Source organism: Malus sylvestris, chromosome 11 (assembly GCF_916048215.2).
Source record: "Malus sylvestris chromosome 11, drMalSylv7.2, whole genome shotgun sequence".
Taxonomy (NCBI): domain Eukaryota; kingdom Viridiplantae; phylum Streptophyta; class Magnoliopsida; order Rosales; family Rosaceae; genus Malus; species Malus sylvestris.
The window spans coordinates 33,870,438-33,897,450 of NC_062270.1; the positions used below are offsets into that span (position 1 = coordinate 33,870,438).

General features: G+C 36.4%; 3 protein-coding genes across 3 annotated transcripts; 2 read left to right on the forward strand and 1 right to left on the reverse strand.

Annotated features, from left to right (window-relative positions):
- The first annotated feature begins 188 nt into the window (after nucleotides 1–188).
- Nucleotides 189–3,463, forward strand: LOC126589469 (3-deoxy-manno-octulosonate cytidylyltransferase, mitochondrial). The gene is made up of 8 exons (XM_050254769.1): nucleotides 189–479; nucleotides 733–778; nucleotides 1,508–1,594; nucleotides 1,668–1,792; nucleotides 1,980–2,119; nucleotides 2,278–2,329; nucleotides 2,453–2,563; nucleotides 3,047–3,463. The coding sequence occupies exons 1-8, from the start codon at nucleotides 246–248 to the stop codon at nucleotides 3,137–3,139; spliced, it is 888 nt and encodes a 295-aa protein (XP_050110726.1). The 5' UTR covers nucleotides 189–245; the 3' UTR covers nucleotides 3,140–3,463.
- A 3,036-nt stretch (nucleotides 3,464–6,499) lies between these two features.
- Nucleotides 6,500–7,544, reverse strand: LOC126589474 (uncharacterized). The gene is made up of 2 exons (XM_050254776.1): nucleotides 7,117–7,544; nucleotides 6,500–6,868 (listed from the first exon to the last, which is right to left on the reverse strand). The coding sequence occupies exons 1-2, from the start codon at nucleotides 7,393–7,395 to the stop codon at nucleotides 6,665–6,667; spliced, it is 483 nt and encodes a 160-aa protein (XP_050110733.1). The 5' UTR covers nucleotides 7,396–7,544; the 3' UTR covers nucleotides 6,500–6,664.
- Nucleotides 7,545–19,143: 11,599 nt separating this feature from the next.
- Nucleotides 19,144–21,187, forward strand: LOC126589473 (uncharacterized). The gene is made up of 2 exons (XM_050254774.1): nucleotides 19,144–19,556; nucleotides 20,646–21,187. The coding sequence occupies exons 1-2, from the start codon at nucleotides 19,298–19,300 to the stop codon at nucleotides 20,957–20,959; spliced, it is 573 nt and encodes a 190-aa protein (XP_050110731.1). The 5' UTR covers nucleotides 19,144–19,297; the 3' UTR covers nucleotides 20,960–21,187.
- The last annotated feature ends 5,826 nt before the right edge of the window (nucleotides 21,188–27,013 follow it).

The following is a 27,013-nucleotide window of genomic DNA, read 5'->3' on the forward strand; positions in this document are numbered from 1 at the left end:
TAACGACTACAATTATTATAACTTTTAGGGGCTCTCTATTTGTAACTATTAGATCAAATTTTAACAGCCGACGATCTTGCTCAGCAGGCTCCCATATATTGCTCCGGAGGGGATCCGGGTCCCCAACTTCCGTCTACCACAAACGACCCGTTTCGAACGGGTGAAAAGTATAAATACCCATTAAATCTTGACAAAGAAAACGACTGTTGCGTTCACTCTGTTCAGTGAAATCAAACATCAACCCAATGTCGACGTGCTCGTCGTCGTCCTCCTCTGGATCTTGGAACAGCACCAAGGCATGGATCGTCCACGGAATCGTCGCCGGAGTTGCGGTTGCGGTGGCAATTGGGGCCCGGGTCTACTTGGGTCCGACTAAGAAGTTCCGGAGCCGGGTCGTCGGCATCATACCTGCCCGCTTTGCTTCTTCTCGTTTCCAGGGCAAGCCCCTCGTTCAGATCCTCGGAAAACCCATGATCCAGGTCCCTCAGTTTACCTTAAAAACATATAATTTAATGATGTTTTTTCTGAAATCTTTGTTCTGTAAGAAATGTTTTATATCTAATGTGAAATGGTATTGTCTAATTTTGAATTTTGACATCAATTTCAATGAAATTTGGGAGTTTTAAGCAGCATGGATCTACAGCAGGGTGTGTTAAAAATTAGAAAAAATTGGGATTTTGGTAAATTGTAATTGGGCAACATTTGACATAATTTTTTTCTTGGTATTTACAGAGAACATGGGAAAGAGCAAAACTTGCAAGTACACTGGATCGTGTTGGTATGTCTACTCATTTCCATGCGATTTTGGTTTTTCGTGTTAAATCTCAGATTTCTGAGGCATTTCATTAGATCTAGCAGTTTTTCGAGGCATCCAAAACCCCGTGCCGTCATTTGAATTTTAGGCAGCGTATCTCAACTTCTACCAGCTGATTTGATATGGTACTTGTCAAATTCCCGTATCCAACGGGAGTCTAAACGAAACACTCTTGGTATTGTTCACGTTGAACATTTTTACTCTAAAAAATCACTCCTGAAACTATTCACTTACAACACATTTTTGTCATTTTGATTAAAACTCAAAATTTTTAAACCATTTTCGTTAGTTTTCCTATCCACTACAAGTAACATCCTTGACTTTGGTTGAAAGAGGAAGACTGGAGTCAGAAACCACTTGTCCGGCCTATTTTCGTAGCTTCAAGAGCTTGTTCCAGCTAAGACATTGTATTCCCCGAAGAATAATCACCTTTACAGAGATCTTCGATAACCAAAACAACCTCAAGTGACTTAGGTTGATTTAAATAGACCAGATGTGATAAGATTTGGTCCAATCTTCTATACTTTTAATACCTAAGTGACCTTTCGTTTTAGGCTTGACGCTTACATCCTCTTGATGTCATTAAGTTTTTCTTAATGCCGACAAGAGTGATAAAAAGGCTTCATGAAATTTTGTGACGTGAACTTTGTCCATGTATATGTGCGAAACCTTATTTTACCTTCGTTTGTGTAGTTGTGGCGACAGATGACGAGAGGATTCAAGAATGTTGTCACAGTTTTGGAGCTGATGTCGTAATGACCTCAGAATCCTGCCGGAACGGTATACACCATTTTCAGATTAATTATATAATTGCTTTTTACGGTAGCTTATATTCATTTTTATGAACTCAAAGGTACCGAGCGTTGCTCTGAAGCAATTGAGAAGCTCGAGAAGAATTATGATATAGTTGTCAATATTCAAGGGGATGAGCCTCTTATTGAACCTGAGATAATAGACGGAATTGTTAAAGCTTTGCAGGTAACTAATTTCTCCTTTTTTCCATGATTTTGCCCCTTCAGATGTGACTGCCACCATAGGAAGAATAAATCGACGTTGGCATTGTGCTATTTTTGATTTTCAACAATTCTTCTCCTTTAGCTGTTTAATTTCATTTCTAATGTGATGACGTATTTCGGTATTTAATGGATTTTTTTAATCTTGTCAGGAAGCTCCAGATGCAGTGTTTAGTACTGCAGTCACGTCATTAAAATTTGAAGATGCATTGGATCCAAATCGAGTGAAATGTGTGGTGGATAATAGTGGTTATGCCATCTATTTTTCAAGGGGGCTGATTCCATTTAACAAGTAAGCTTATGCTTATCTGTTTTTGTTTCTTGTGCTTCATCGGTTTGCATACGAGATTTTCTTTTCTCATGAAACTATTTATATCGTGATGAATGAAAAAAAGTTAGAAATTGTTTTCTGGTTCTTAGCAAGACTTGACTAATTGTCCTCTGATAAAGGTCAGGAAAGGCGAATCCACAGTTTCCCTATTTGCTTCATCTAGGAATTCAGGTATTAAATTGACATTGTACTTTGATAAATTGTGCATGGTTATTTGTGGTCGTAAGTTATTTTATACCACTTGTATTGGCTTTTAACCTGTGAGCTTATTATTCTCTGTTCCTGTGTTTTCAGAGCTACGATACAAAGTTTCTAAAGATATATCCAGAACTTCAACCTACTCCTTTGCAACTAGAAGAGGATCTGGAGCAGCTTAAGGTCCTTGAAAATGGGTATAAGATGAAGGTACAAAAAGATCCGTTGTTCTTCCCTACTCGCATCTCATTGCAATGCTTTCTTGTTCTATTCTGTTGATCTTACCCGTCTTATCTTCTCGTTGTTTTGTGGTATGTTCATTCTGTTTGTATTCAAGTCATATTTGACATTGATGCAGTCATCAAAATTGATTTAATGAATTTAACTATGCCATTTCATGGGTATGAAGTCCTTTATCTTGGCAGCATGAGCATTAAACATCATACATGTAGCTTGCAATGATTTAGTAAGCTAGTTCATCAAAATGCTATCAATTTGATTTCATGGAACTCTCAAACACTACTACCTCAGTCCAATGGGAAAAAGAATTGCAATTTCATATATTTGCCTGAGGTAGTTGATCTCCTCAAATACGGGGTATAAAAATCAAACGTACCAAGATGTAGAATACCTGGATGGGTTCTTTTGCTTAAATGTGGATGTCCAAAAGTTCACATGGTTCTACGTTTGCAGGTGATTAAAGTTGACCATGAGGCTCACGGTGTTGACGCCCCTGAAGATGTTGAGAAGATTGAATCTCTAATGCGCGAAAGGAACTTGTCTTAAGAGTTCCTAGTTTGCAGCAGTAAATCAGACCATGGAAAAGAGTATGTCTTCCGTAGACTCGTAATTATTGTGATTGTAGCTGTTAAGTTTTCTAAGTGTTTTCCGGCATGCTGCCGAGTTTTTGCAAAATTTTTTGTATATTAAGAGTGAATTATTACCAGTCATTCCTTGTGGATCTGTTTGTCTCTTCCACTGATGAATTTGGTATCCATAGCCGAAAGTTTAGGATTCTTTATTGTATAATTTGTATTTTAATGATGTTTATCGTATGAATTAGTGTGTATTACTATTATGTGACATAATTGAAGGATTAAATTTTGTTCACATATCTCTCTCTTCACCTTTTGTGCTATTTTTTTTTCTTTAGTTATCAGATTGAATAATTCAAAAGAGTCGGCAAATGAGTTGAGTGTCAACGGGAGGATGCAGAAATTACTCTCCTATGCAATAGCATTTGGAAAAAAACAAGATAGAAAAATTAGGAAACATGGATCCAAGGGGAGCGAGGAAACCGGGACACAAACTTCAAGATGATAGTGTGATGGACAAGAGTAGGAGACAGTTAAGGACTAGTCAAACAAACAGAAGAAATGTTTACCAAAAAAAAAAAAAAAAACAAACAGAAGAAATTGACCAAAATATTGATTAATTAACAATTCGAATATAATATATATATATATTTATATATATTGTTGATGCACAATACAACAGAAAGTGTTAAGTTTGTGACCTTCGCTAGATTGCTCCGGTCAATAGTGTGGAAATGGATAGAGACAGGGAAGCAAACACAATATGTACGTGGTTCACCTAGATTGGCTACGTCTACAGAGTAGAGGAGTTCTCATTAATTGTGAAGGGTTTACACAAGTACATAGGTTCAAGCTCTCATTTAGTGAGTACTAGTGAATGATTTAGTACAAATGACATTAAGAAATATTTTGAGATAATGATCTCTATTTATAGAAGAGTTTATAGTTTCATTCTTACATTGACACGTGTCGTGTTGTGATTGGCTTCTGATGTTGACACGTGTCGCGCTATAATTGGTTTCTGATGTCGACACGTTTCGCCCTGTGATTGACCTCCTGGTTGGAGGAAAACTCTTCTGGGTCTTTGACGGTATAACGTTCATCGGTGCTCAGTAGTTTCGAGATTGGTCAAGTATGGTACAAACATATATATATATATATATATATATATATATAAGTGTTATTGGCATTTCAAAAATCTTATTCTACACTCCTCACGAGTGTATTTGTCTTTCTAAATATAGAAAGTTTGGAGTATAGAATGAAAAATTTGGAATCCCAATAACAAATACTTTTACACTCTTTTTAAGCCTTTTGATTACATGACATTTAATGATTATTATTTATTTATTAAATGACATTGATGCTTATGTTGATTTTAACTAATATTAAAGAAGAAGAAAACTGAAAAAAAAACATAAAATCTGGCAAATTAAAAATATAATTAAAAAAGGAAGATAATTTAATTGAAATTGGTTCTCCTATTCCCATTTCAATCAAGACTTGGATTCATACTTTGAACCCTAATGAAAATACCATGAAACTTCTTTAATTAAATTCATATGCTTGTGCAATTAAACACATGCCTAACTTCACCCATGTATTGAAAGGTTCTCGCAAACAAACATGATATTATCAAAGAAGATTATATGAACGAACTGTGCATTCTTCAAGATGACGTTCCTCCCTTCCCCAATCAGGTAAAATCTCAATTTACCGAAAAGTTATTGGTTCCAGTTGCTTGCATTTGTGATGAGACACTTCTACTTTGTGGGGTTTGCTTAACTTATTATAGCATATGGCATGCATTGCTTCAGGTTGCCTTTGACATAATAGAAGAAGAAATGGGGCGACACCTCGAATCTGTTTTCAGTAAAGTTTCATGATTTTTTTTTAAGGGAGTTTTAACGAAAAGCCCACGGTACTGTTCACTTTAACGAAAAACCACATTTTTACACTAAAAAGTCAAACATGATACTATTCACTTTACCCTTTATTTTGTCCTTATCATTAAAACTCAAAGTTTTCAAACCATTTTCATTAGTTTTCCTTTTTTTTTTTATTAGGATTCAAAGTTTGAATCCAAGTCTTGATTGAAATGGGATTGGGACAACCAATTTTAGTTAAATTACCTTCCTTTTATAATTATATTTTTAATTTTCCAAGATTTTATGTTTTTTTGAGTTTTATTTTATCTTTAATATTAGTTAAAATCCACATAAGCATTCATGTCATTTAGTGAATAAATAAGAATAATTGGATGTCATGTAATGAAAAGGCTTAAAAAGAGTGTAAAAATATTTGTCTCTTGATCTCATTTCATATATATATATAAACAAAAGCAGCAGAACAGAGATCAATTTTGGGAAGATGAGAGAGAGAGATATATATACACACACACCCTACTGGGGAGTGGAGACGGATTTCTGAGCTGTCAATTCGTGTTTGCGTGTAGTTATATGGAATTTGCAGACTGAAATTGTCTCTCTAATCTTTCTTTACAGAATGTAATGGAGAAGACCTTGATTTGGCTTCTCAATCAAACACCAAATTTCTCTCTCTCTCTCTCTCTCTCTCTCATAATCTTACGTTGTGTACCAGCCTTACCGTGCAGTCAAAATTTCCCAACGAAAGTGGCCAATGTTATGATTTTACACATGTCATCACATGCTAGTTCTGTCGAAAAATAGACAAAACCAAGTCATCGTGCTTAAAATGAAAGGATGCGTAAACTACATGTTTAAAATTGCGAAATTGATATTTGCATGAGTCTCTCCCGAACTACATGGACTGAAAATAGAAATTTTTTTGTTATTATTTACAAGTGATATTGGGGGATGACAGACGACAAGCTCTTTAGACAATCGTCAACGGTTGGGCTAAAATATATTTTAGTCCAAAAAATTTAGGTTTTAGTTCAGAAATAGCTTTTCTACTCCAACCGTTCTTGCCTAAAATTTTAGTCCGGGATTATTAAAGAATAAACTTAGGCTTTTTTTTTTGTTAAATTAATTTTTTTTTTAAATGTAGACTATCGTAAATTAATTTTATGAACATTTTAATCTAAAAAAAAATTTAAATTTCGATAAATATTGAAAAATTTAAATTCCGATTTTTGGGCTAAATTTTGGAGAGAATCTGGCATTGATTTAGCATTTAGCATTTAGCCCAAAATTTTCCCTTGGGTTGGATTGGATTTGGGGGAAAATTTTGGGAGGTAATTTGACTTTTAGCCCACCATTGGAGTTGGTCTTACCCAAAAAGTAAGAACTTTATATCCTTAAAAAAAACCCCAAAATGAGCAAATTAAAGTTGATAAAAATTAAGGAGAGCCAATAATTAAGCACCCTTCTTCTTGTGTGCAAAGCTCAAAGATGATCACTACATCATGTTGTTTTTTTAAAGAAAAATAAAAGAAATGAAAATATATTGTACATGCTAGTCAAAGCAGGAGAGTAATCACAACTAACACGTATCGTGCGTCAACACAAAATTTTCAACAAGGACTCAAAGTTGAAGGCTTTGCTTCTTGTGGTGGTTGTGGTTCCGTGACCAACTGGACCTCCGTTTTGAAGAGAAGCACCGACAGCGAGTCGTCGACAGAGAAATACACGAACCCACCGGCTGAGTGAGTCACGAACGATCCAAAACTCGTCCCCACCACGCAGTGCCACGCCGGTCCATACACCGAGTCAAACTCCTGCAGTTAATTTTACTTTAAATTAATTAACCCAGATTAATTAAACAAATACAAACAATCTAGATTATAGAGAAGACTTATACAATGGTACATGTAAATTTCTCCTACATGACATTGTATTATTGGAACACAATGTCACGGTGAACCGTTCATATTATTGGAACACAATGTCACATGACGGTGAATCGTTTACATGCAAGTTGTTCTCTAAAAACAGAGATTGAAAGTAAAGTATCATGCAGGTATACCTTTTTGAGAGCTCGAGCAAGGTGAGTTGGGTTGGGACGAGTTTTGGGGTTTGGTGTTGGCTGTAGTGGTGAGTCGATGAGTGATCTGGTGTAGCGGAGAGCATGGTTCTGCATGTGGGCTGGCATGTCGGATGATCTCAAGCGTACGTTGAGGGTGATGGCAGTGGCAGCTAGCTTGATCTGGTCTTGTGGTTCTCGCTGTTGTTGTTTCTGGAATATTTGCATGGCTTGGCGTTGGCCTTGGCTTTGCTTCTCTTTGAGTTTCAGAGCTTTTTCCATGTCGTGTAATGAAGAAACGGAAGAAGAAGAAGTATTGGAGAATTTTTGAAGTTTGAGAAGAATAGACAAATGAGAAAGCAGGGGAAAAAGAGAGAGGGTTGATGGGGGTTTGAATTTTGACTGAATCTTATAACTGGGAACGAATATGAGAATTTAAGTACAATGATGTACAAACTAAGGGAAATAAATGAAAATGAAATTAGGTAGGTTTCATTTGGAAGTGTTTTTAAAACGAATGAAAGTGTTATTTGTGAAAATATTCTTGAAACTAATATTTAGTAAAAATACATGTGAACCATGGAAAAGTATTTAAAGTGCTTCTTATAAAAAGCACATAATTAAAATTTCTTGCATGAAACACTTTAAGTGCTTTTGGAACAAAAAAATATTTTCTCTAACAACATTTTTAATCATTTTGAAAGCACTTCCAAATGAGTCTATATAATGTTTGGAGTGAAAATGATTAATCACGCACATTATTTACTCACTTACACATTTAATTCAATTTATTTTAATTTATTTGAACTAAAAAAAAGGTAATGTTAGGAAGATCAAATTTCTTAAATCAAATAATGCAGATGTTAATAATTGAATTATTACACAAATGTTGATTAACATGCATTGCGGTTTCACTTCTGATACTAACAAACAAAACTCCACACCTTTTAAATTGTTTTTCACAAGCTTCGATAGGATTTGTAGTTCAGCATGAGAAAAATAATTATTTATACTCCTCTTTATGCAATTCTTTTGTTGTTTTTATTCGCTAATTTTCTTTGTTTTATTCCAAACAAAGAACATAACAAAAGAAAAGAATGCAAGTGGTGAAAATTAGGTGCGAAAATCACTCAAAATAAATAAATAAAATTATTTGGTTCGAAAATGTCAGGACAAGTCTCATACTTTAGTGTTTATCTTAATCATCCATGCTTATGAGACCCGTGAAACACCCAACAAGCACAAATATAAGACTAATGTTCAAGTCAAAAGGACTATTGTTTTTATAAATTAAATCACTAATTGTGGTTAGTGTTTTTGGTAAAAGTTAATTGTGGTTACTTTGACAAGTCATGGACTGAGGGTCCTGCTGAATCTGCTATCTGAGAGTCTGTGTACAAATCTTTGACACAAGAAGAGGAAGAAATTAGTTTACAAGGTTCTGCGTTTTCCTGTTGACCTGATTGTCCTATTCTGCATATAATCTATTTTTCTTGATGGAAATTCAAAAATCAAAAAGTTTTCTCAATATTTATTGAATTTCCAATAAAAGGCCTTTGATTATATAAGTTAAAAGAATAACCATCATTAAAAGGACAGCACTACTATATTTTTTGTCAAGAAGGACAGCACTTCTATATCCCACAAATTAATATATTGATATTGACCATGAAACCATGAAAATACCACTAAAATCGATGATGATCTCTGCTAGGTTGAATGAGTTGTAACCTCAATGAGTTGGCTAACTAGTTGAGTTTTATACTTGAAGAAAATGATGTTTGGTGTGTAATCATGTTCTAAGGAAACCCCCATAAACTATAAACATTATCTACCTTATACTCGGGTTCAAACAGGCAGTTACCATCACTTTTAAAAGTTTTAACACTCTTTGTCGTACTTCAAAATGCATGCTCTGATGAGAGAGAGAGAGAGAGAGAGAGAGAGAGAGAGAGAGGATAGCGTAATATTTTGGCGGAGTTGGTAAAAGGAATGTGTAAAATTATGTTCTTGAAGTGGGGAACCCCGTTCAGCTGCCCAAATTGGAGCAAATTGGTTAGGTTTACATCCTCCTTTGTTTATACGTAGGCGCAATGCAGAAGTGTAGCTAAAACCAGTATTTGTTTATACGTAGGCGCAATGCAAAAGTGTAGCTAAAACCAGTTTTAGCGTCCCGTACTAAGTTTTCATATTGGAGACGCCGTAGGGATACAAAAACTAGTTAAACATAGAAACAACAACTGAACAAGTTATGTGAAATATGAGAAAGAAATAGCTAGGTTTTAGCTAAGAAAGCAGTAGCTAATGGTTTCAAGGACTTCTTCAACTACTGCATGCATTGCAGGTCCACTTGTACTAATTAATGCATCTTATTTGACAAATTCGACAATCGAACTCTTTAACCAAAATCCCCGAAGTACCAAGATTACCAATAAGTTTCACTAAATATTTGTTCCATTCATTGCTCACCCCAACAACTGCTGTCTACGCCATACTAACAAAGTAACAAATTCTTTTTCTCGTGTGTAATCCTTATTTCCTTACTACTATATCCATTGACTTGTTTTGAAGTAACAAAGTTTTGATTATCCTTAGTACATATCCATTTTGTCCTACATACCTGTTTGGGTTAATATTTAAACTTTGGACCTAAAAGAAAGAAAGGCCAGAAGAACTAAAGGGAGGAGATTTGCCCGAAGCCTAACACCAGACCTATCCATCCATCTCAGGACAATATGTCTGCTCCTCATTAATGCAAAGGCTAAGCGCTTACAAGGGAAGTGACAACCAATGGAAATCAACCTACTCTCAGCCCAAAAGCACTTTCTAAATGACAGAACATGTAAAAAGATGATGACTCACTAAGTGCTTTCCGGCAAAACTTGCAAACGGCCAAGATAAAATACATATAAAAGAGAAGTTCGTACTTCTCTCAAGCCAGTTCGTACCTTCTAAACCCTTTTTAGCAATAGTTCCCTTAGAAAGTCATCTTTTGTTTAGTGTAAAAGCTCTACTACCTTCTCCAAATGCTGTAATAGCGATTCCATCATGTAAACCTGTTTACCACTTATCCCTTTCAACACACAAATCTCTATAATCACAAAGAGAAGAAACTGCAAGACGTTCACCCTTGCCCAACAAGGTGAAATCTTTCCTTACTCTCTTTATTTTATCTTTCAATTAATGGATCTGGTATTATGATGTACTCTTTAGTATATATTCAAGTCATTTCCAGTCATTTGATGATCAAAGGTTCCATTGGCACTTAGATCTAGTTCATTTAGTAGTTTTACTGCTATAAAAGATTGAACAGGAACTAGACCGATGACTTAGTCAGATTTGGACTTCTAACCTTTAAAGCATACAAGATAATAAAAGTCATTGATCTTAAGGCATAGAAAAGAACTTAATGTAAACTTAACCCATCTACAACAATCATTTGATAGCAAGAAGTTAGAATAACTTGGGGCGGAAGTAATCGACTTAAACACACTTGTTCTACATCTGCCATACTGAGATGGCAGTGGCATGCCTAGGCACTTAGTTAGTTTTGATTGCGAGCCTCGAGGCCTACACCTAAGGCCCTACAAAAGCACATTTCAGAACTAACTCTGTCATCCTCTTACAACTTCTCAACAAGCAGGAGCCCAACAACCAACCAAAGAGCCAACTCCTCAGGGAGCTGTGTGTTCGAGCCAGCTACCTTCTCCAAGGAAATTCCTGCCCGAACAGTACCATCGAGTTTTCATTTTCCCATTTTGGTCAACGTTACGTTTTTTTTTCAAACTCAAAATGCCTTACATGTTACTAAGAAAGAGAGAGCGAGATATATCAAGGAAAATCGAATGATAATCGTTTGCTAGAAAAACAACTAGCAATCCCTAGAATTCACTAGGAAGAAAGAGAGAAAACTCATGTTTATTGAATAATAGGCTTTGCTAGTTGCTTTCTAGCAAACGATTATCAAGGAAAATCGAACGATAATCGTTTAGAGTATAATTGTTTTCTAGCAAACAATTATCAAAGAAAATCGAACGATAATTGTTTTCTAGCAAACAATTATAAACAACTAGCAAACCCTAAATAGGTAGGAATAAACAAATAACAAAATATAAAATCATTCTTAGAGTATTAAAATCCGAATTAAATATTGTTAACGACATAATTTTCTCAAATTGGAATTTGCAATAAATTTGTAGATCTCATCGTTTTCTTCGAATCCATATATTACGGGCCCAAAACAGACATACCAAACTAAAGTTGCGTCAATCCGGATAACACAAAAAGTCCAAACATTCACTTTCGAGATATGGCAGCAGCCAATAACCTATTAACACGTGAATTACCATTTCTCTGTTCACTTTGTTTGATTGCTCGTTGCTTCTTTTAAATTTATTGCTTGTGAAATAACCTAATCTATGTCCTACATCAGTATCTTAATCATTTGAGCTAAAAACACTTTTATGTGAAAATCTATCATGCCGACAATTTTCTCTGTGACAACCCGTCCCAAATTTTACGAGTTTATAAGTTTTAAAATGTGAATTTATGAAAATACCCTAGAGGCGAAGGTATTGATTTTCGTTGATCACTAGTTCATAATGCGTATAAACTATTACCTTACTGTATTCCAAAAGTATTTGGTAGTGTGAACGCGTAGACGCACGAAAAAATTGAATTCGGAACTACGATGGAGGTTTACGGGACTATAAATTTGGAAATTATGTGGTAAGGACCGTTATTTATTATTTTATTCATTTCTCATAAATACCACTATATTATTTTAATAGTTTGTTGGTAGGAATTGGAAAAAATAAATAAATAAAAAAAGAAGAAGAAGGAAACGGAGAGGAAGGATAACAGAGGAAAAAAAAATGGATTGGGCAAGGATGCCCAATCGGAAAGAGAGGGACATGAGGAACGAATTGGAAGAGGAGGGAGGAAATTTTGCCTAATGAGAAGAGAGGAAAGGATGGGAAAGGAGATAGGAGAAAGGGAGAGGATCGGCCGGATCCTTTAAACCCGCACCCAACCCGGTTTCGAAACCGGTGGAATTCTGGCGGTTCCGAGCCATTTTTCAAGAAAATTTCATCCCATTTCCACCTGCAATCATCATCATACATCTTCCCCTTCATTCTTCTATCAAGATTCGATGGAAATTGGGTCAAATCCGTGACATTTGGCAATGGTGACACCGACGGGTTTTGTGTCGATTCTCCCATTTCTGAAGCAATTTCTTCCAATTGTCACCACCACTAGACTTCCCTTGAGGCCTAGAACAATGCCCAATCATTGGTTGGAGCGTCAGAGTCGAATTGGGCACGAATCAAGAACACCAATTTCTAGGGTTCCCAGCGGATTTGAGGCAAATTGGAGCCTTTTCCAGGCCAAATTGGCCTTAGTCACAGGTATAAAAGTTACTATACTCATTGAGATCTTCATTCCTGTAATTTTTGGTAATTTTTAGAAATAGTTGAGTTTTCCGGCTAGCCGGGGCAGCCGACCACCACCCGCGGCGGTTGGTGCATGGCCAGGGGGCTGTCGATGTTATTCTTAGGCTAACTAGATGCTTTGAGTTCAGTTTTGGTAATTGTACGACGTAAGTTGATTGTTAGAATCTAAATTCTCTACGTTACGTTAATAGGTCATTATATGAATCGACGATCCGACCGTTGGATCATCACCAAACTTTAATATGTTATAGTTGTTGAACCTAAAAACTACCAAGCCTACGTGGCGCGCAGGCCAGTAATCTATAAGCTAACTACATCATTTGGTTGAATGCAGGGTGTGCCAACTTGTCGGCCGAGCTCGGTCGAGGAGTAAAATATGTTGATGTTGCGTTGGGTGCGCGGCTGATTTCTACGTCTTACGATTACGACCGAAAAAAAGTTGAACAGCCAAATGCTGATATACCAGGCAAATGCTGAACCTGTCAATGAAAAGTTGAACAGCCGCAGCTTGTGAAAATCACTGTTAACATCTCCGCATTGCGCGGTGAAACGAGCCACGTGTTCTAACGAGGATAATGACGATTCTCTAACGAAAAGGCTAAAATCTGGAATTTTGAAACATTTAGGGTATTCGAACCGTTCCACGTAAGCTGGATATGGATGGATGAATTTAGGGAACTTCGACCCCTTTTTCATGGTCGAATCAATCGTCCGCTGGACCTCGGTCATATCGACGGATGTTGTTTCCACTCTCTGGTCGGGTCCATCTGTCCTGCTACTCGATCTTCCTTTTTTTTCTAAGTCAATTGGCTTGAGCCGAGTAGGGATTGGCTCGACCTATACTATTGGTAACAGATTATTTCTTGGTGGCAATTGCTGGGAAAGATCGAATGACATGTCGTCGCAAACCTTGCTAACCAGTATTTCAAGCAATTTGTTTTGTATCTCACTAGTACTGCGTATCACGTCGTGTAGTTTATCGATTCCTCGACTAAACGTCTGTTCAACCATCCGAGATTGTTCGTCAAGTCGTCTTCGAAGAAACGATCTTGTTGGTGGATCAAAGCCTTCACCACCATCATCATCACAGTCATCCAATATCCCTTCATTGAGAACGCAAGTGTTTTTGTTAGGGATTTCTAGACTGTAAAGCTAACTGCCGAGACCAACTTTCTTTTCTCGGTGAGTTGCGCTTGTGGACTCAGGTATCATGACACTAAGGGGATTCTATGCCTGTGATACACTTTGTCCTATGTTCTGAATTGGCAAATCGATTATTGATTTTCCCATAGTTTTTTTCTTTTTAACCGATCGTGTCTCAATTGGCATGAACTTTGTAGTTTTAACACTGGGTCCCATTAAGCGTGCCAAAATGTTGACCCTAAAGACTACCAAGCATACGTGGTTCGCAGGCCGAGTAATCTATAAGCTAACTACATCCTTTGGTTGAATGCGGGGCGTGCCAACTCGTCGGCCGAGCTCGGTCGAGGAGTAAAATATGTTGATGTTGCGTTGGGTGTGTAGCTAACTTCTGCATCTTGCAATTGCGGTCGAAAAAAGGAACACGTCTCGGCCTCCTAGGTTCTCAAACCTGAAGACAAGGCTACTATTCTTACGAAGTTCACAAATCGTCGTCGTCGGATTCGATCACTGTGATGGTATTCGTCAGAGTAAACTCACGCCGAATTGACACCAAAGTGTAAGCGCACAAATACTCAAAGCAGATATAAGTCTCAATAGTAAACGTGGTTCGGCCATCGAAATGCCGAACTTTAAATCCCACTTGAGAGTATCCGATCATAAAATATCTCGGCATGCAATGTGCCGAGCCCAATAAACTGTAACATCTCACTTCGCCGAGAAGGCTGATGAGATGACTTCGACCAATAAGGATTCGGAAATCCTTCTCGACCGAGACTTGGATAGATAATCAGTCGTCCTCGATGCAGTGCTGTCTATGCTAATTGAAGATGCTGCGAGATCGGCTGGTTCTACGGCAACAATGTTGTTTATGCCAACTGAAGATATCACTGGTTGCCTTCACAGTGCTGTTTATGCCAATTGAAGATGTGTCGGCGAAAAAGAAAAGGAAAAAAAATCTCAAGGTTGTTAAGCGAATTTATGCAGGGCAGTTGTGTGTTGAATTAGGAGGGGGTTGTTTCGATGCCTTTTCTCCCTATTTATAGCAACCAACCTGTATTGAATCCCATTCATTCCTGGATTAGAACTCATTCTCCTAATCCATCTTTATCTCGACCAATCCTATTCTTACTAGGACTTTGAACACAACTCATTATCAAACCTTGTTCAATCTTAGCATCCTAATCCCGTCGAGACTCCATCTCATAACAGGATTCATCCACATTCCTCTTTCCGATAGGATATAGCCCACTTCGACCGCTCGGCCCATGGGCTGAATATCTTCTAATGACACCTATTTAAAAGATCTAACTCGGCCCAAAATAGTATTTTTGGGCCCAAACAATAGTACACAATATTTGACAACCATAGAAACTTACGGATCGGGAATCTGACGTATGGATCTTCCTGAATTGGATTTGTAAGTTCATAAAATAAATGTTGATCGCCACTTGATTTTGGGCAATTGGTGGAAATCCGACCGTTGGATCATAATGAAACCTTGGGATGTTGTTCTAGAAGTTTAATGTGAGTCTTTGGAAGCAACGGATCAGAAATACGTGATGCAGATCTTCTGAATTGAATTACGTAGGGATACGTTTTATGTAAATTATGTATTTTATCGGTCAGAACTCTGAGATGTGATTTGATAATTGGTCATAAGCGACAATGGTTCGTGATGTCTCGACATGCGTGCTAAGGAGTCGAGGCACGGACCTCAGGTGAGTGGGTCTTTTCCTTTCTATATTATATATATATATATATGATTGACATTTCGTAAACGGTTAGAAATTGATTATTGCATATAATTACAGTTAATGCTTTAAAATGCTAATGCGAACTACGAATGGTTTGATCCCTGATTAGGGTACGTAGGCAGTCTAACGAGACGTTAAATGCAGTCATACCATAAATGAGACTAAATAATTGAGACAATAGCCTTGTTTGAGAAATTGAGCAATATGAAGGAATCTGGTGAAAAATGTGAGATTTAACCTCACATCTCGATGATTAAATGTTGATTATAAATCAATGTGTGAAGAAACGAGAAATTGTGGCTTTACGTTTTATAAATGCCATGTCATAATTAGTTTACATTTTAGTATGTAATTTGGTACAAATCCGCATAGTGTTGCACACAATACAGAGGTCACGGTACGTTCAGGTGAGTATATAATGTCAGTATGATTGAATAATAATTAGTGATGAACGGATGTGAGTAGAGCTCATAAATCTGCACCCCGGTGTTAGTGCTCCCTCCTGTGGCCAGGGCACAGTCCTTCACGTGATGTTCACCTCCTGCACCTTACGCTCACCTTGGATTCAAGGTAGGTGCACAGGTCTGTCGTACATACCACTATAGGTGGTTCCGACTCGTAGGTGACCCGCGATTATTCGCACAGTCTTCACATGATCGTAGCACTTGAGCGTATTTATTTACACCCAGCCCTGTCGTACAGACCACCTTAGGTAGTTCCGACTCATGTGCATGTATACTTATTGAGATATGGATAAGTCGTACAGGTCACTAGAGGTAACTCCCGACTTATGAGCTAGCATATGTGATGGGATATGGAGAAGTCATACAGGTCACTATAGGTGACTCCCGACTTATGAGCTAGCATATGTGATGAGATATGGATATAAGTCGTACAGGTCACTATAAGTCGTACATGTCACTATAGGTGACTCCGACTTATGAGTTAGCATTGATTGATGAGATATGGGTGCAGTCGTACAGGTCACCAAAGGTGACTTCGACTTGCGTGCTAGTATGAGTTATTAATCACATGTTTATTGATATTGTGAATGAGATGCTGTGTTGTGGTATATTTATGGTTTACTGTCGATATACTTTTGGTTGCACATTGATACGTGGTATGATTTTCTGGAACCTATACAGATGTTCCAGTGATGGGTTATAATGCTTTAGATGGTTTCTATTAAAATTTCATTTCTAGGGCTACTCACCCTTGTTTTGTTTTCACCTTCCAGGTTTTATTAATTGAACTTTCTTATCGTTAAAGATTCGTGGCAAGTCTTGGTATTGGAGATTACCTTCGATTGTATGATTTTCAATCTACTCTACTGTACTTTACGTATGCTCTGACGTCACGCGTGAAATGAGTTCATTTCCGCTCACGGCGCACTCTTGTATTTAGGCACTCTTAGGTTTAAATTTATTCACATTTTTTTTCCACATCATCATACTTTATGGCTTCGTCACCCTTCAGGTGTGCACAGCTCAATTCGGAGTCCTAGTGGACATTCCAGGTCGGGGTGTGTCATTCTCTCTCCCATTAGTAATGAGGACAATGATATACATAATGATACGATAACTCTTATTTTTGAGAAAAACTTATGTGAAACATGTTCACCGCTAAGTGGCATTCACATCTAATAATGCATTGTCATGTTTAATATTTTTTTCTCTATATATCTTAAATGTACAATTAGTAAAGAAAAAGACATGCAGTTGGACTTAACACACCAAAAAAAAAAAAAATCAATATACAACGGAAATGACAATTTTTTTTTTTCAGACTTCAAATATTGAAATATAAGAGAATAACAACAAAATATGTTTGAAGGTACAATGAAAGAATGATGTGAAGGCATCAAGCGAAAGACAAGGAGCTATTTCCAACCTTAAATTGCTGCCCTACTTTCCTTAGCAAAATTTTCTTTTTCTGACCAGAAATATGCAAACAAAAACAAACCCTATGTATCTAAATAGGAAAGGAAATAACAAATAACAAAATATAAAAAAATCCTAAAATATTAAAATTCGAGTTAAGTATATTAAACAACATTTTCGCTCAAATTCCGTATGAGATTGTTGTTTGACAACAAGTCTTGTGGATATTGTCGCTCTCTTTGCAATCTATATATTATGTGCTCAAAACAAACATGTCAACCCAAATTTGCGTCAATATGGCAACACAAAAGATCCAAAACATCCACTTTTGGGATATGATAGCAGCAACTAACTTATTGGCACATGAATTACCAGTTCTCCAATCACTTTTCTTGATTGCTCGCTGCTTGCTTCTTTTAATTTTATTGCATGTGAAATAATCTAATTTCTTTCCTACATCAGTACCTTAATTGCTTGAGCTAAAAGAGCACTTCTACTATGAAATTTATCATTTCAATAGTTTTCTATCTCCTATTAGTGTTAAGGACAACGATATCTCTCATTTTTTAAGAAAACTTGCATTGAACGGGTTCACCATTATGTGGCATGCCAATCCAATGATGCATTGTTATGTTTAAGTTATCCTCCACATAACAATGCATAATTGATCCAAAACCACATTAGCAATGAACCCGTTGCATGGCTCTCCTCCTCTTCATGCACACCTCTTGTATATTAAATATGAATTGGTCAAGAAAAAGACATGCCGTTGGATTGAACACCAAAACAAATCAATAAACGTTGGAAATGACACATTTTTTCAGTCTTCTAATTTTTGTAAACATGATAACAACACCAAAACATTTTTGAAATAAGCATGATGTGAAGGCATCAAGCGGAGACAAGGAGCTATTTCCAACATCCTTTTAAGTATTAAATTGCTGCCATACTGTCCTTAGCCAAATTAGCTTTTTGCTTACCACAAATATGCCAAGAACAACAAACCCGCAAGGAAATAGCTACCATTACATTTTATAATTTTTATTTATATCACATTTTTCACTTTTGGAGGTTTTGGGTGGGTCATGTTCTTCTTTTTCTTTCTTTTTAGATTTAGTAAAAGTAACATGTAAAATCATAAATTGTTAATCATCTCTTTGTCAAATTATTAAATTAATTGTTATTTTAATCAAACTAAGTTGGTGCTTTTGTTTGCGTGAGTCACTAATTTTTTTTTTTAAAGAAAATTTGTGTTTCTTGTTCATGTCGCACCTTTCTAATCCAGATATTATTAGTTTAGCATTATGTGATAATGAGTGTTACGTCAAAAGGTAAAATTTTACTTCACATTAAGGATTTGTTTTCTCAAATTTTTTAAGATAGATGCCAAAACTTCACATATATGGTACAAAACGCAACATGTAAGTAAACTTAACATCTATATATATAAACTGAGAAGACAAAATAATGATTTTTTAAATTCCAAAAAATACCCCTCCCTAGTTATGAATACCAAAATATAACAAATTAGGAGTAAAATAATAAATTGAGCGATTATGTATTTAAATTATATTTTATAAACCATATAACGTAGTTCCTAATTGGATTATTGTTTAAATGTTAAAGTTTTGTTTTTTATATTGGTGACACAAGTTTGCAATTTTATTTTAGAAAATTAGTATATCTAGTATTATTTTTATAAGAAAAAAAATATACAATTAGTGCTGAGGTGTCACAGTATGATTGGTGCCCTTACACAAGGCAGGAAGAACCTAATCAGAATATCGCTGCCCTCGCCCCCGGTTAATCGTCCATCCATTGCCTTGGCTATCCACACTCCTCTCCCCAATCGACTAGCTGCTGCTTCCGCCATCCCCATCAACTACTCCGTCTCCATCATCTCTCTCTCTCTCTCTCTCTACTTTCTATCTCTAGAGCCCGATCCTCTGCGGCCATGGCTACAGTCCTCGACTCCGTCGTCGTTCCCCGATCCTCCGCTCTCCCTTCTTCAGCCGCGCTCTCTCGGATCCCGGCTCCCTCGTCGCTCTCGTCCTTGTCCGCCGGCGCTCGGTTGCCTCGCTACAGAGGCCTCAAGGTCGGATCAGCTCTCCGAACTCGCTCCGTCGGATCGCTGAGTTACGGTCCCGCTTCCGGACAAGCGAGCCGCCGTGGCGGGCTCGTCGTCTGCGAGGCTCAGGACACTGCCGTCGAAGGTCAGTCTCGTAATCTCTCCCTTCCAGTCAGGATTTCAATTTTTTTTTAATTTGCTTTGAAGTTTTTTTTAATTTATTTTCAAGTTTCACACTTTGTGTTTGGGTGTCTGGAAAATTGTTTGTTTAATTCTCCTTCAGTTTCGTAGCAATCAACAGAGGATTTGATTTTTGTGTAGAGATTGTTGTAAGATGGTAGATTTAGATTGTTTATTGAGTAAAGGTGGTACTTTTATCCAAGAAATAACTGTTTTTCTCTGTTTATTAGCTGCATCAATTGGGCTTTAAACTTTTTACCCATATTCTGAATGTCGTATAAGTTGATGATATTGGTGGCATTGTTTGTAAAGAGTTGGGAAATGAAAGGAATCGATCGGGAAATAAATTGTTGAAGAAAAATATTGGTTTTTGAAACTTTTGAAAACTTGGGTTGACTCGTAAAAATTAGATTATTAGTAAGGGAAGATAGAAGGAACCGAGGATGAGGCCACCTAAGAAGCGTAATCAAATGGTTCGGAAGATGTACTTTAGATTCTTAGGCAAGCTTTATCTGGTGATTTCAAGTTGTGGTTACTTGTAATTGTTTGGTTATGCCGGTTGATGGCTGAAATAGACCTGCTGCTCGGTGGCTAAAGACAAGCCACGGTTGAGACTGTCAAGGTACTTAACTCACAGTGACTGACTAAAAATTCCAACATGAATGTTCGATTTCAGGTGAAATGTTGATGGAATGTGTGGTGACTGGTCATTAAAGACAGAAGCGAATGATAAACCTGGGGATGTGTGCATGAATCTTGGGTAATTCGGACATGTAATTAAAATTATGTATAGATATGGAACAAAAGTATTGTACTTATGAGAGTATACAACGAAAGTATAAAATTGGTTGAAATTTTTGTGACTGAAAATATCAAAATTTTTATTAGAAAAATTGAGTTTTGATCTAAAGGTGGTGCTTTTGGACTGATTCTTGCTTACTATATAATCAATGTCCAAAGTATTAGAAAGAGTTCTGCAGTTCTGTGTTCACATATTACTTTTGGTAGTTCAACAAGTTTTATTTTTGATAGTATGTTCTCTTAAAAATTACAGTGCCTGCTGTTAGTGATGCAACATGGCAGTCACTTGTCCTAGATTCTGAATACCCTGTTTTGGTTGAATTCTGGGCTCCGTGGTGTGGGCCTTGCCGTATGATCCACCCCATAATTGATGAACTGGCAAAGCAATATGCTGGGAAGCTCAAATGCTACAAAGTTAACACTGATGAGAGTGCTTCAATTGCAACCCGATATGGGATTCGAAGCATCCCAACTGTCATCATATTCAAAGGTGGCGAGAAGAAAGATGCCGTTATTGGTGCTGTTCCAAAATCTACATTGACCACCAGCATAGAGAAGTTCTTGTAGAGTGTGGTAAGTATTATTCACCTTGTTGGACCTAAGCTGTGCCTTGTATCTGTTTCTTCTCTTTCTAGATTATGATCTCTCAGATTTCGGAGGCTTCTCTCCCAAAATAAACTCACGTCTGCTCCTGTATAGTTAGTTATCTGGATGAAGTTGTAACTATTTTTTTTACTTTACGAGAATGTTAGTGACTTAGTAAATTATTATTAATCGTATGTGTGGGTTATCTTAGACGCACTTTCCATTGTTACAGAGTTCAGTTATGTTTCTTTATCTTTTGGTTGAAGATCGTAGTCAGTGATGCAGGAACCTATGCATGTAGGATAACCTAGAAAATATATGTTAGGAGGTTGTAAGTGTTAGGTGGGATTTCCTGTGAGATCATTTCAAAGGGATGATGCAACGGATTGAAATTCATGTCAACTCCTCAGGTTCACCTTTCATTTTAGAGTATTTTCTTTCTAATTATTCGTGCAAAGGGGGGGTGTTATGTGGGGTGCGAGGGTTGTCCTTAGGTTTAGCTAGTCAAGTGTAAGACAACTCCATCTTAAGGTTGTCTTCTTGGTGGAGGTGCTGGTGGGGTAACTGCGTAGGATGTTTAAGGTGAGAGGAAGTTACTAGCTCAGAGCTGTAGGTCTATTTAGATGCGTGCATTCTTCTTTTAAATAGCTAGAGTGCCATTTGAGGCTGCATTAAGTAGGAAGTTTGACTCATTGTCCATATACTTATAATTTCGAGTTCGTTTTCTCTAACATCGGCTACAACAACAAAACCGTAAAAGAAAAGCCCTACACCATAAACTCTCCTACTGTTGGGTAGCTAATAGCTTTGGAAAGAAAGGCCTAGCTAATTTTTGATATTGGGGAATAGGGGATTTGAACTCGGAACCTCGGGTGCAAGGTAAAATGCTTTTAAATCAGTTGACAATTCTCGTGGTTTTGAATAGTTTGAATACCAATTTAGAGAGGAGACTTTGATCCTCTATATGTAGAGATAAATTATGCAGCTTTAGTTCGATAAACATTTTATCTCTGTATGTGTTTTTATCTCTTGTTGAGTCGTATACAGGTTAACAGGCTACACAATAATATAAACGTGTTCAAGTGTGTTATTTTCGGGTTAAACAGGTTGACGAGATGAACTGTTATTATTTAACCCTGTCATGCGATTATGGTCCAACTCAAACCCGTTTATTTCGTGTCATCTTCAAGTCAAGTAATCGTGTTCGTTTTCCAAATTACGAGTCCTAAATTATGAGTTTGGGAGGGATGATTCGTGTCTCTTATAATATTATCACATTCAATGTGAACTCAAAACGCTTTAGTAGCTGCTCAAGAGATTCATCATGTCTGCAATGTTGCCATACACACTTTGGGGTCCTTCAATTCCTCTTACTAAAGGCAAGAGGGTGCGGATTAACCACCAACCCGTTGGTGGGCAAGATGAGATGGGTTATTTTTTAATTAATCTGTTTGGTTAGAAAAATTGTAACATAGACTAGATTGACTACAAATCCGAAATAGGGAAAATATGATGGGTTATGTAACCCAACCACACACGAGTTATGTACTCATCCCTACCAATCCAATCATACGTCTAAGATCAATCTCATCTAGCCCACAAAACGGATCAAAATAGTCCTATTCTACGTGAACATATATAATGCCCCGAGAGCTAACTTTGAGGCTCTGACAGAAGCTGAGATTTATGTTTTAGTTTCAACTTTCAACTACAATCTCCCAAAAATCCAAATGGGGCCGGATCTGGATGGTCCAGGACATTGCCAATTATGGCAATCTTGATAAAAATAGATGTTCCTCAAACGTACGTGTCAAACGTTATCCTTTTTAATGTTGTCTTCACTTGCGGCCTTTATTATTATTGTCCTAAACCTCGAGAACTTGTATGCCACACAATACGTGTCTAGTAATATATGTACAATTAGTCTCCTAAATTCACAGGATAGAACAGTGTCCTTATCCACCATCAGAGTTATGACTCATATTACTAAATATGACCAGATACACTTCAAAAGATATAGCGTGATGATTTTGAAAATAGCTAGCATAAGAAGTAGTACCATCAAATGCTCTACATGGGTTGTTAGATTCACTGCACAATATGTATACAAATAAATCAGCATTTTGTTTTTAAGTTTGATCCAACGGCATATCTCTTGACATGCTACGATGATGTATGAGTTTAAGTTTAACATACATTGTCGGTATATTGATAGGTTAAGCTTTTAGGCTTAGTGGTAATCTAACACGATATCAGAATCTTATTTGTAATACGTTCCAAATTTGACTGACATTCTCTACTATTTGTTGGTTTGGAAGATGCTGAATTTTCGCATGGGAGTGGATCAACTTGATACACTTTATTATGAGAGTTATAATTAACACTCCGCACTTTTCCGTATTGAAAGAAAATACATGAGAGAGGAGTCTTTCATTGCTAGAGAGGTCTTATTAGACTATTCATATTCAACAGTAGAAATTTCTTCCATGTGAAGGCTTTGTATATTGGAATTAGCTCCTGATTATTTAGAAAATTCGACCGACCATAGGCCTCCTAATATAAGAAGCCAAGCATCATTTTTCATCCTGAAGATTTGATTCTCTACCGTATGCCAAGTGTCACATTACTGTTGCTGATGAAAAGAACACGTGGCTCTGTGTAAGATTCATGTGGCTTATTATATTTCATTGAAGCTACATGACTATCCAGTATCCATACATGGGTGAGAGCCACAAGGCACCAAATCACGTGAAATATCAGACCACCTAATATCGATAAGCAGATTAATCTTATTTTTCATAAACGTGTTTTTCATATTATCTGTATTACTGTTACTTTGCCAACATTATAGCATTAATATATTGCAAACAGAACTCTTAGTGAAAAGTAACTAACGATATTTAACATTTCATTGGCAAGGCCAACGCTGAAAATTTGGAGGCCCTAATCGAGTCTTTGAAGTGGCGTCTTAGAGTTCTTTGACCACGACGCTTTGTACATTGATATGTATAAAAAAGAATTCTCTAAAACAAAAAGCTCTATATCTTCATCATATATCATTAAAAATTAATATCAAAATAAGAAAGATGTACAAACCTTACCTAAATAACACGTCTCGTATTTTTAGACGCAAATGTACTAATTAAGTTTACATAATTTAATTTTTCAACCAATTCTTTTTCAATTGATAAAATAGCTAACTCATTCAGTCTTTCTTGTGATATAGTTGATCAAAGATAAGATATGAACAACTTTAATTTTGAAAAACTTCTTTCCGCAGAGGCAACTGTAACTTGTATAACTAACAAAGTTCTATTATAAAAAACCCAAAGACTTAAGTTTGTAAACTTCTTATGAACAATCACAAAATTCGTAATATTAATTTATATGTAATATAATAAAATAAAAATTGGAGGCCCCCTAAAAATGGAGGCCCCAAGCAACCCGCCTCCTCCGACTACCCTCAAGGCGGGCCCCGTTTATTGGATAGTCGAATAAGATACTTGACCCGAATGCCGGCTTGCTTTATAATGTCCCCCCAACATACGGATAAGAGTCTAGTCAGCATGATAGAAAGTTCCAACTTCGATTGATTTCCGTTTTGATAAAATCCATCTCAGAAAGTCAAGAAGATTGCAAAGAAAAGGAACTCCATGTCATATTCTTCGGGATGATCAAACTTCATGATTTCGTTTTTGACCTTTAATTCTTTGACATGTACCCCCAACGCGATCGAACCTCAAATCTTGTATGCAAAATATACATGAAATTAAAGAACACAAGTAGTGATCACATACACACGAGTACTTGTGTTCATGTAATGTAATTGCCTGTTGACATTAACTTTCAGTACAGAAAAATATATGGGAAGTCCTTAATTATTTCCTATTCGGCATTAATTTAAAGGAAAAACTACATTTAAATGAATGCTCACGATTACGTGCATGAAAGCGCCATAAAAGAGATTAAATGTGCACGAGTTCGTAAATGACCAAACAGGATAAACAACATCTTTAATTGAAATGCTGGATCAAAATTTGAACTAATCCTTAAGGGTTGGTTTAGTGGAAGATGAGTAAGGTTTCAAACTCTTAATCCAAGTTTGAACTTCCATGGTGTATTTTTTGGGGCCACCAATTTTGTTTTGGTGTACTATTTGACCTGGATGTCGTCTGACATGTGGTATCAAAACTAGATGTGGAGTAAGATTAGTCTGTCATCAATGTGTGGTTAGAGACCTCGTATGTTAATATATATTGAGCATATACGATTTACACTTGACAAAATAGAGTAATGTTAAGTAGACCAATTTTTTAACCAATTTTGTAAACCTTGTGATGTGTAACCAATAGGAAATAAGCTCGTTAATCAACAGTTAAGTAATAATCCAATCATCAACAACCATGTCATACAGTTTACAAAATATTCCAAATTTCTGGCAAAACTGCAGGCAAGTCATCCAATCCAATGTCTTCACATGATTTACGATTGAACTTGCATACTTTAAGAGTTACAATGGAAATATCATTTTTAGGGGAAACCTACACAAAGTTTAAGATTTAGACAATACAACATTCATGAACTTAAGGTTTCCAAAGTATACGGTTGATGACATATGGGCAGTTTAATTTGTTGATTTGGATAAGGTTGAATATTTGTATGCCGCATAAAGTGGGGATCATATAACATTTGCCATCCCCATCTGGATTTGTCACAGCCATCAATTTTCACAATCTTGAATTTTCCTAGTGGCCAATGAATATTTTCCTTTAGGTATATTGTGCACTGCATGGGGTCGAAAACCATAAAATAGAGTAAATGAAGGCATTTTTGAATCCCACACGTCTTGCCAATAACAATATACACAGTCAAGTGATACTTATCTTTCTGAGATTGAGACCTCCATTTGCTAAGAGAGAATGTTATTCTTTATAACTCAAAAGTTGTTGTCAACATGGGTATAGATTTACACTTTGAAATTTCAATTTTGAGACAAAAATACCGTTAAAGGTTAGTTCATATTAAATACCAAGTTGGGCATATATTGTAAGAATTTTTTTTTTAAAGTATTTCAGAATACGCCACAAACTTTATTGTAATTGAGCCTATGACTAAATAAAATATCTTGTCCTCAAGTTTGTTTCTTTTAGGCCATTTCCAACCGATGGCTGACCAGATGGCTCGTTTTAGCCCTCTGGCCCTCCAAGATTATCCAAGATATTACTATATTTTAATGAACAGTACATGGCCATATTTGCCTCCATCTCCAACCGATGGCCAGAGGGCTAGAGGGCTTGTTTTAGCCCCGTCACAAAAAACCGTCTCCAACCGAGGGCCAAAGGGCCATAGGGCCAAACATAATTTATTTTTTAAAAACTACAACTTAAATTCAAATCCAACGGCTAGAAGTTATAGGAAAAAAATGGAATTTAAAAAAAAATATGAAACAAATTTTGTGAAATAGAAGTTATAGGAAAAAAATGAAATTTAAAAAAAATATGAAACAAATTTTGTGAAATATAAGTTATAGGAAAAAAATGGAATTTTAAAAAAAAATATGAAACAAATTTTGTAAAATAGAAGTTATACGAAAAAAAATATGAACCAAATTTTGTAAAATATAAGTTATAGAAAAAAAAAGTTATAGGAAGTTATAGAAAAAAAAAGGTTTAAATTCATAAAAACAAAAAAAAATTTTTGAATACAACGGCTAGTGACTGGCTAGCTGTTGGAATTCAAATTCAAATTAGTGTCGGTTTTAACAGACACTGTTCAAACTGATATTATATTAACATTGCTATTAGTGTCGGTTATAACCAACACTAATAATAACCGACACTAATAATATAGTGTATATTATTTCTGTCAGCTATAACCGACAAAAATAACAAAACATTAAAAAAAAAAACGGACATCCAGCCCTCTAGCCCTCTCCGATTCCGTGGGGCCCTCCCAGATTCCAGAGCCCTCTGGCCTAGCCCTTGGTTGGAGACGATATTCAGCCATTTGGCTCTCTGGACCCTTCGGTTGGAGATG

Coding starts and splice junctions, on each gene's coding strand:
- LOC126589474 (XM_050254776.1), bottom strand. CDS start 7,395: ATGGAAAAAGCTCTGAAACTCAAAGAGAAGCAAAGCCAAGGCCAACGC. Junction 6,869..7,116: donor TTGCTCGAGCTCTCAAAAAG/GTATACCTGCAT, acceptor AATTAACTGCAG/GAGTTTGACTCGGTGTATGG.
- LOC126589473 (XM_050254774.1), top strand. CDS start 19,298: ATGGCTACAGTCCTCGACTCCGTCGTCGTTCCCCGATCCTCCGCTCTC. Junction 19,557..20,645: donor TCAGGACACTGCCGTCGAAG/GTCAGTCTCGTA, acceptor TAAAAATTACAG/TGCCTGCTGTTAGTGATGCA.
- LOC126589469 (XM_050254769.1), top strand. CDS start 246: ATGTCGACGTGCTCGTCGTCGTCCTCCTCTGGATCTTGGAACAGCACC. Junction 779..1,507: donor AAGTACACTGGATCGTGTTG/GTATGTCTACTC, acceptor TCGTTTGTGTAG/TTGTGGCGACAGATGACGAG. Junction 2,564..3,046: donor AAAATGGGTATAAGATGAAG/GTACAAAAAGAT, acceptor CTACGTTTGCAG/GTGATTAAAGTTGACCATGA.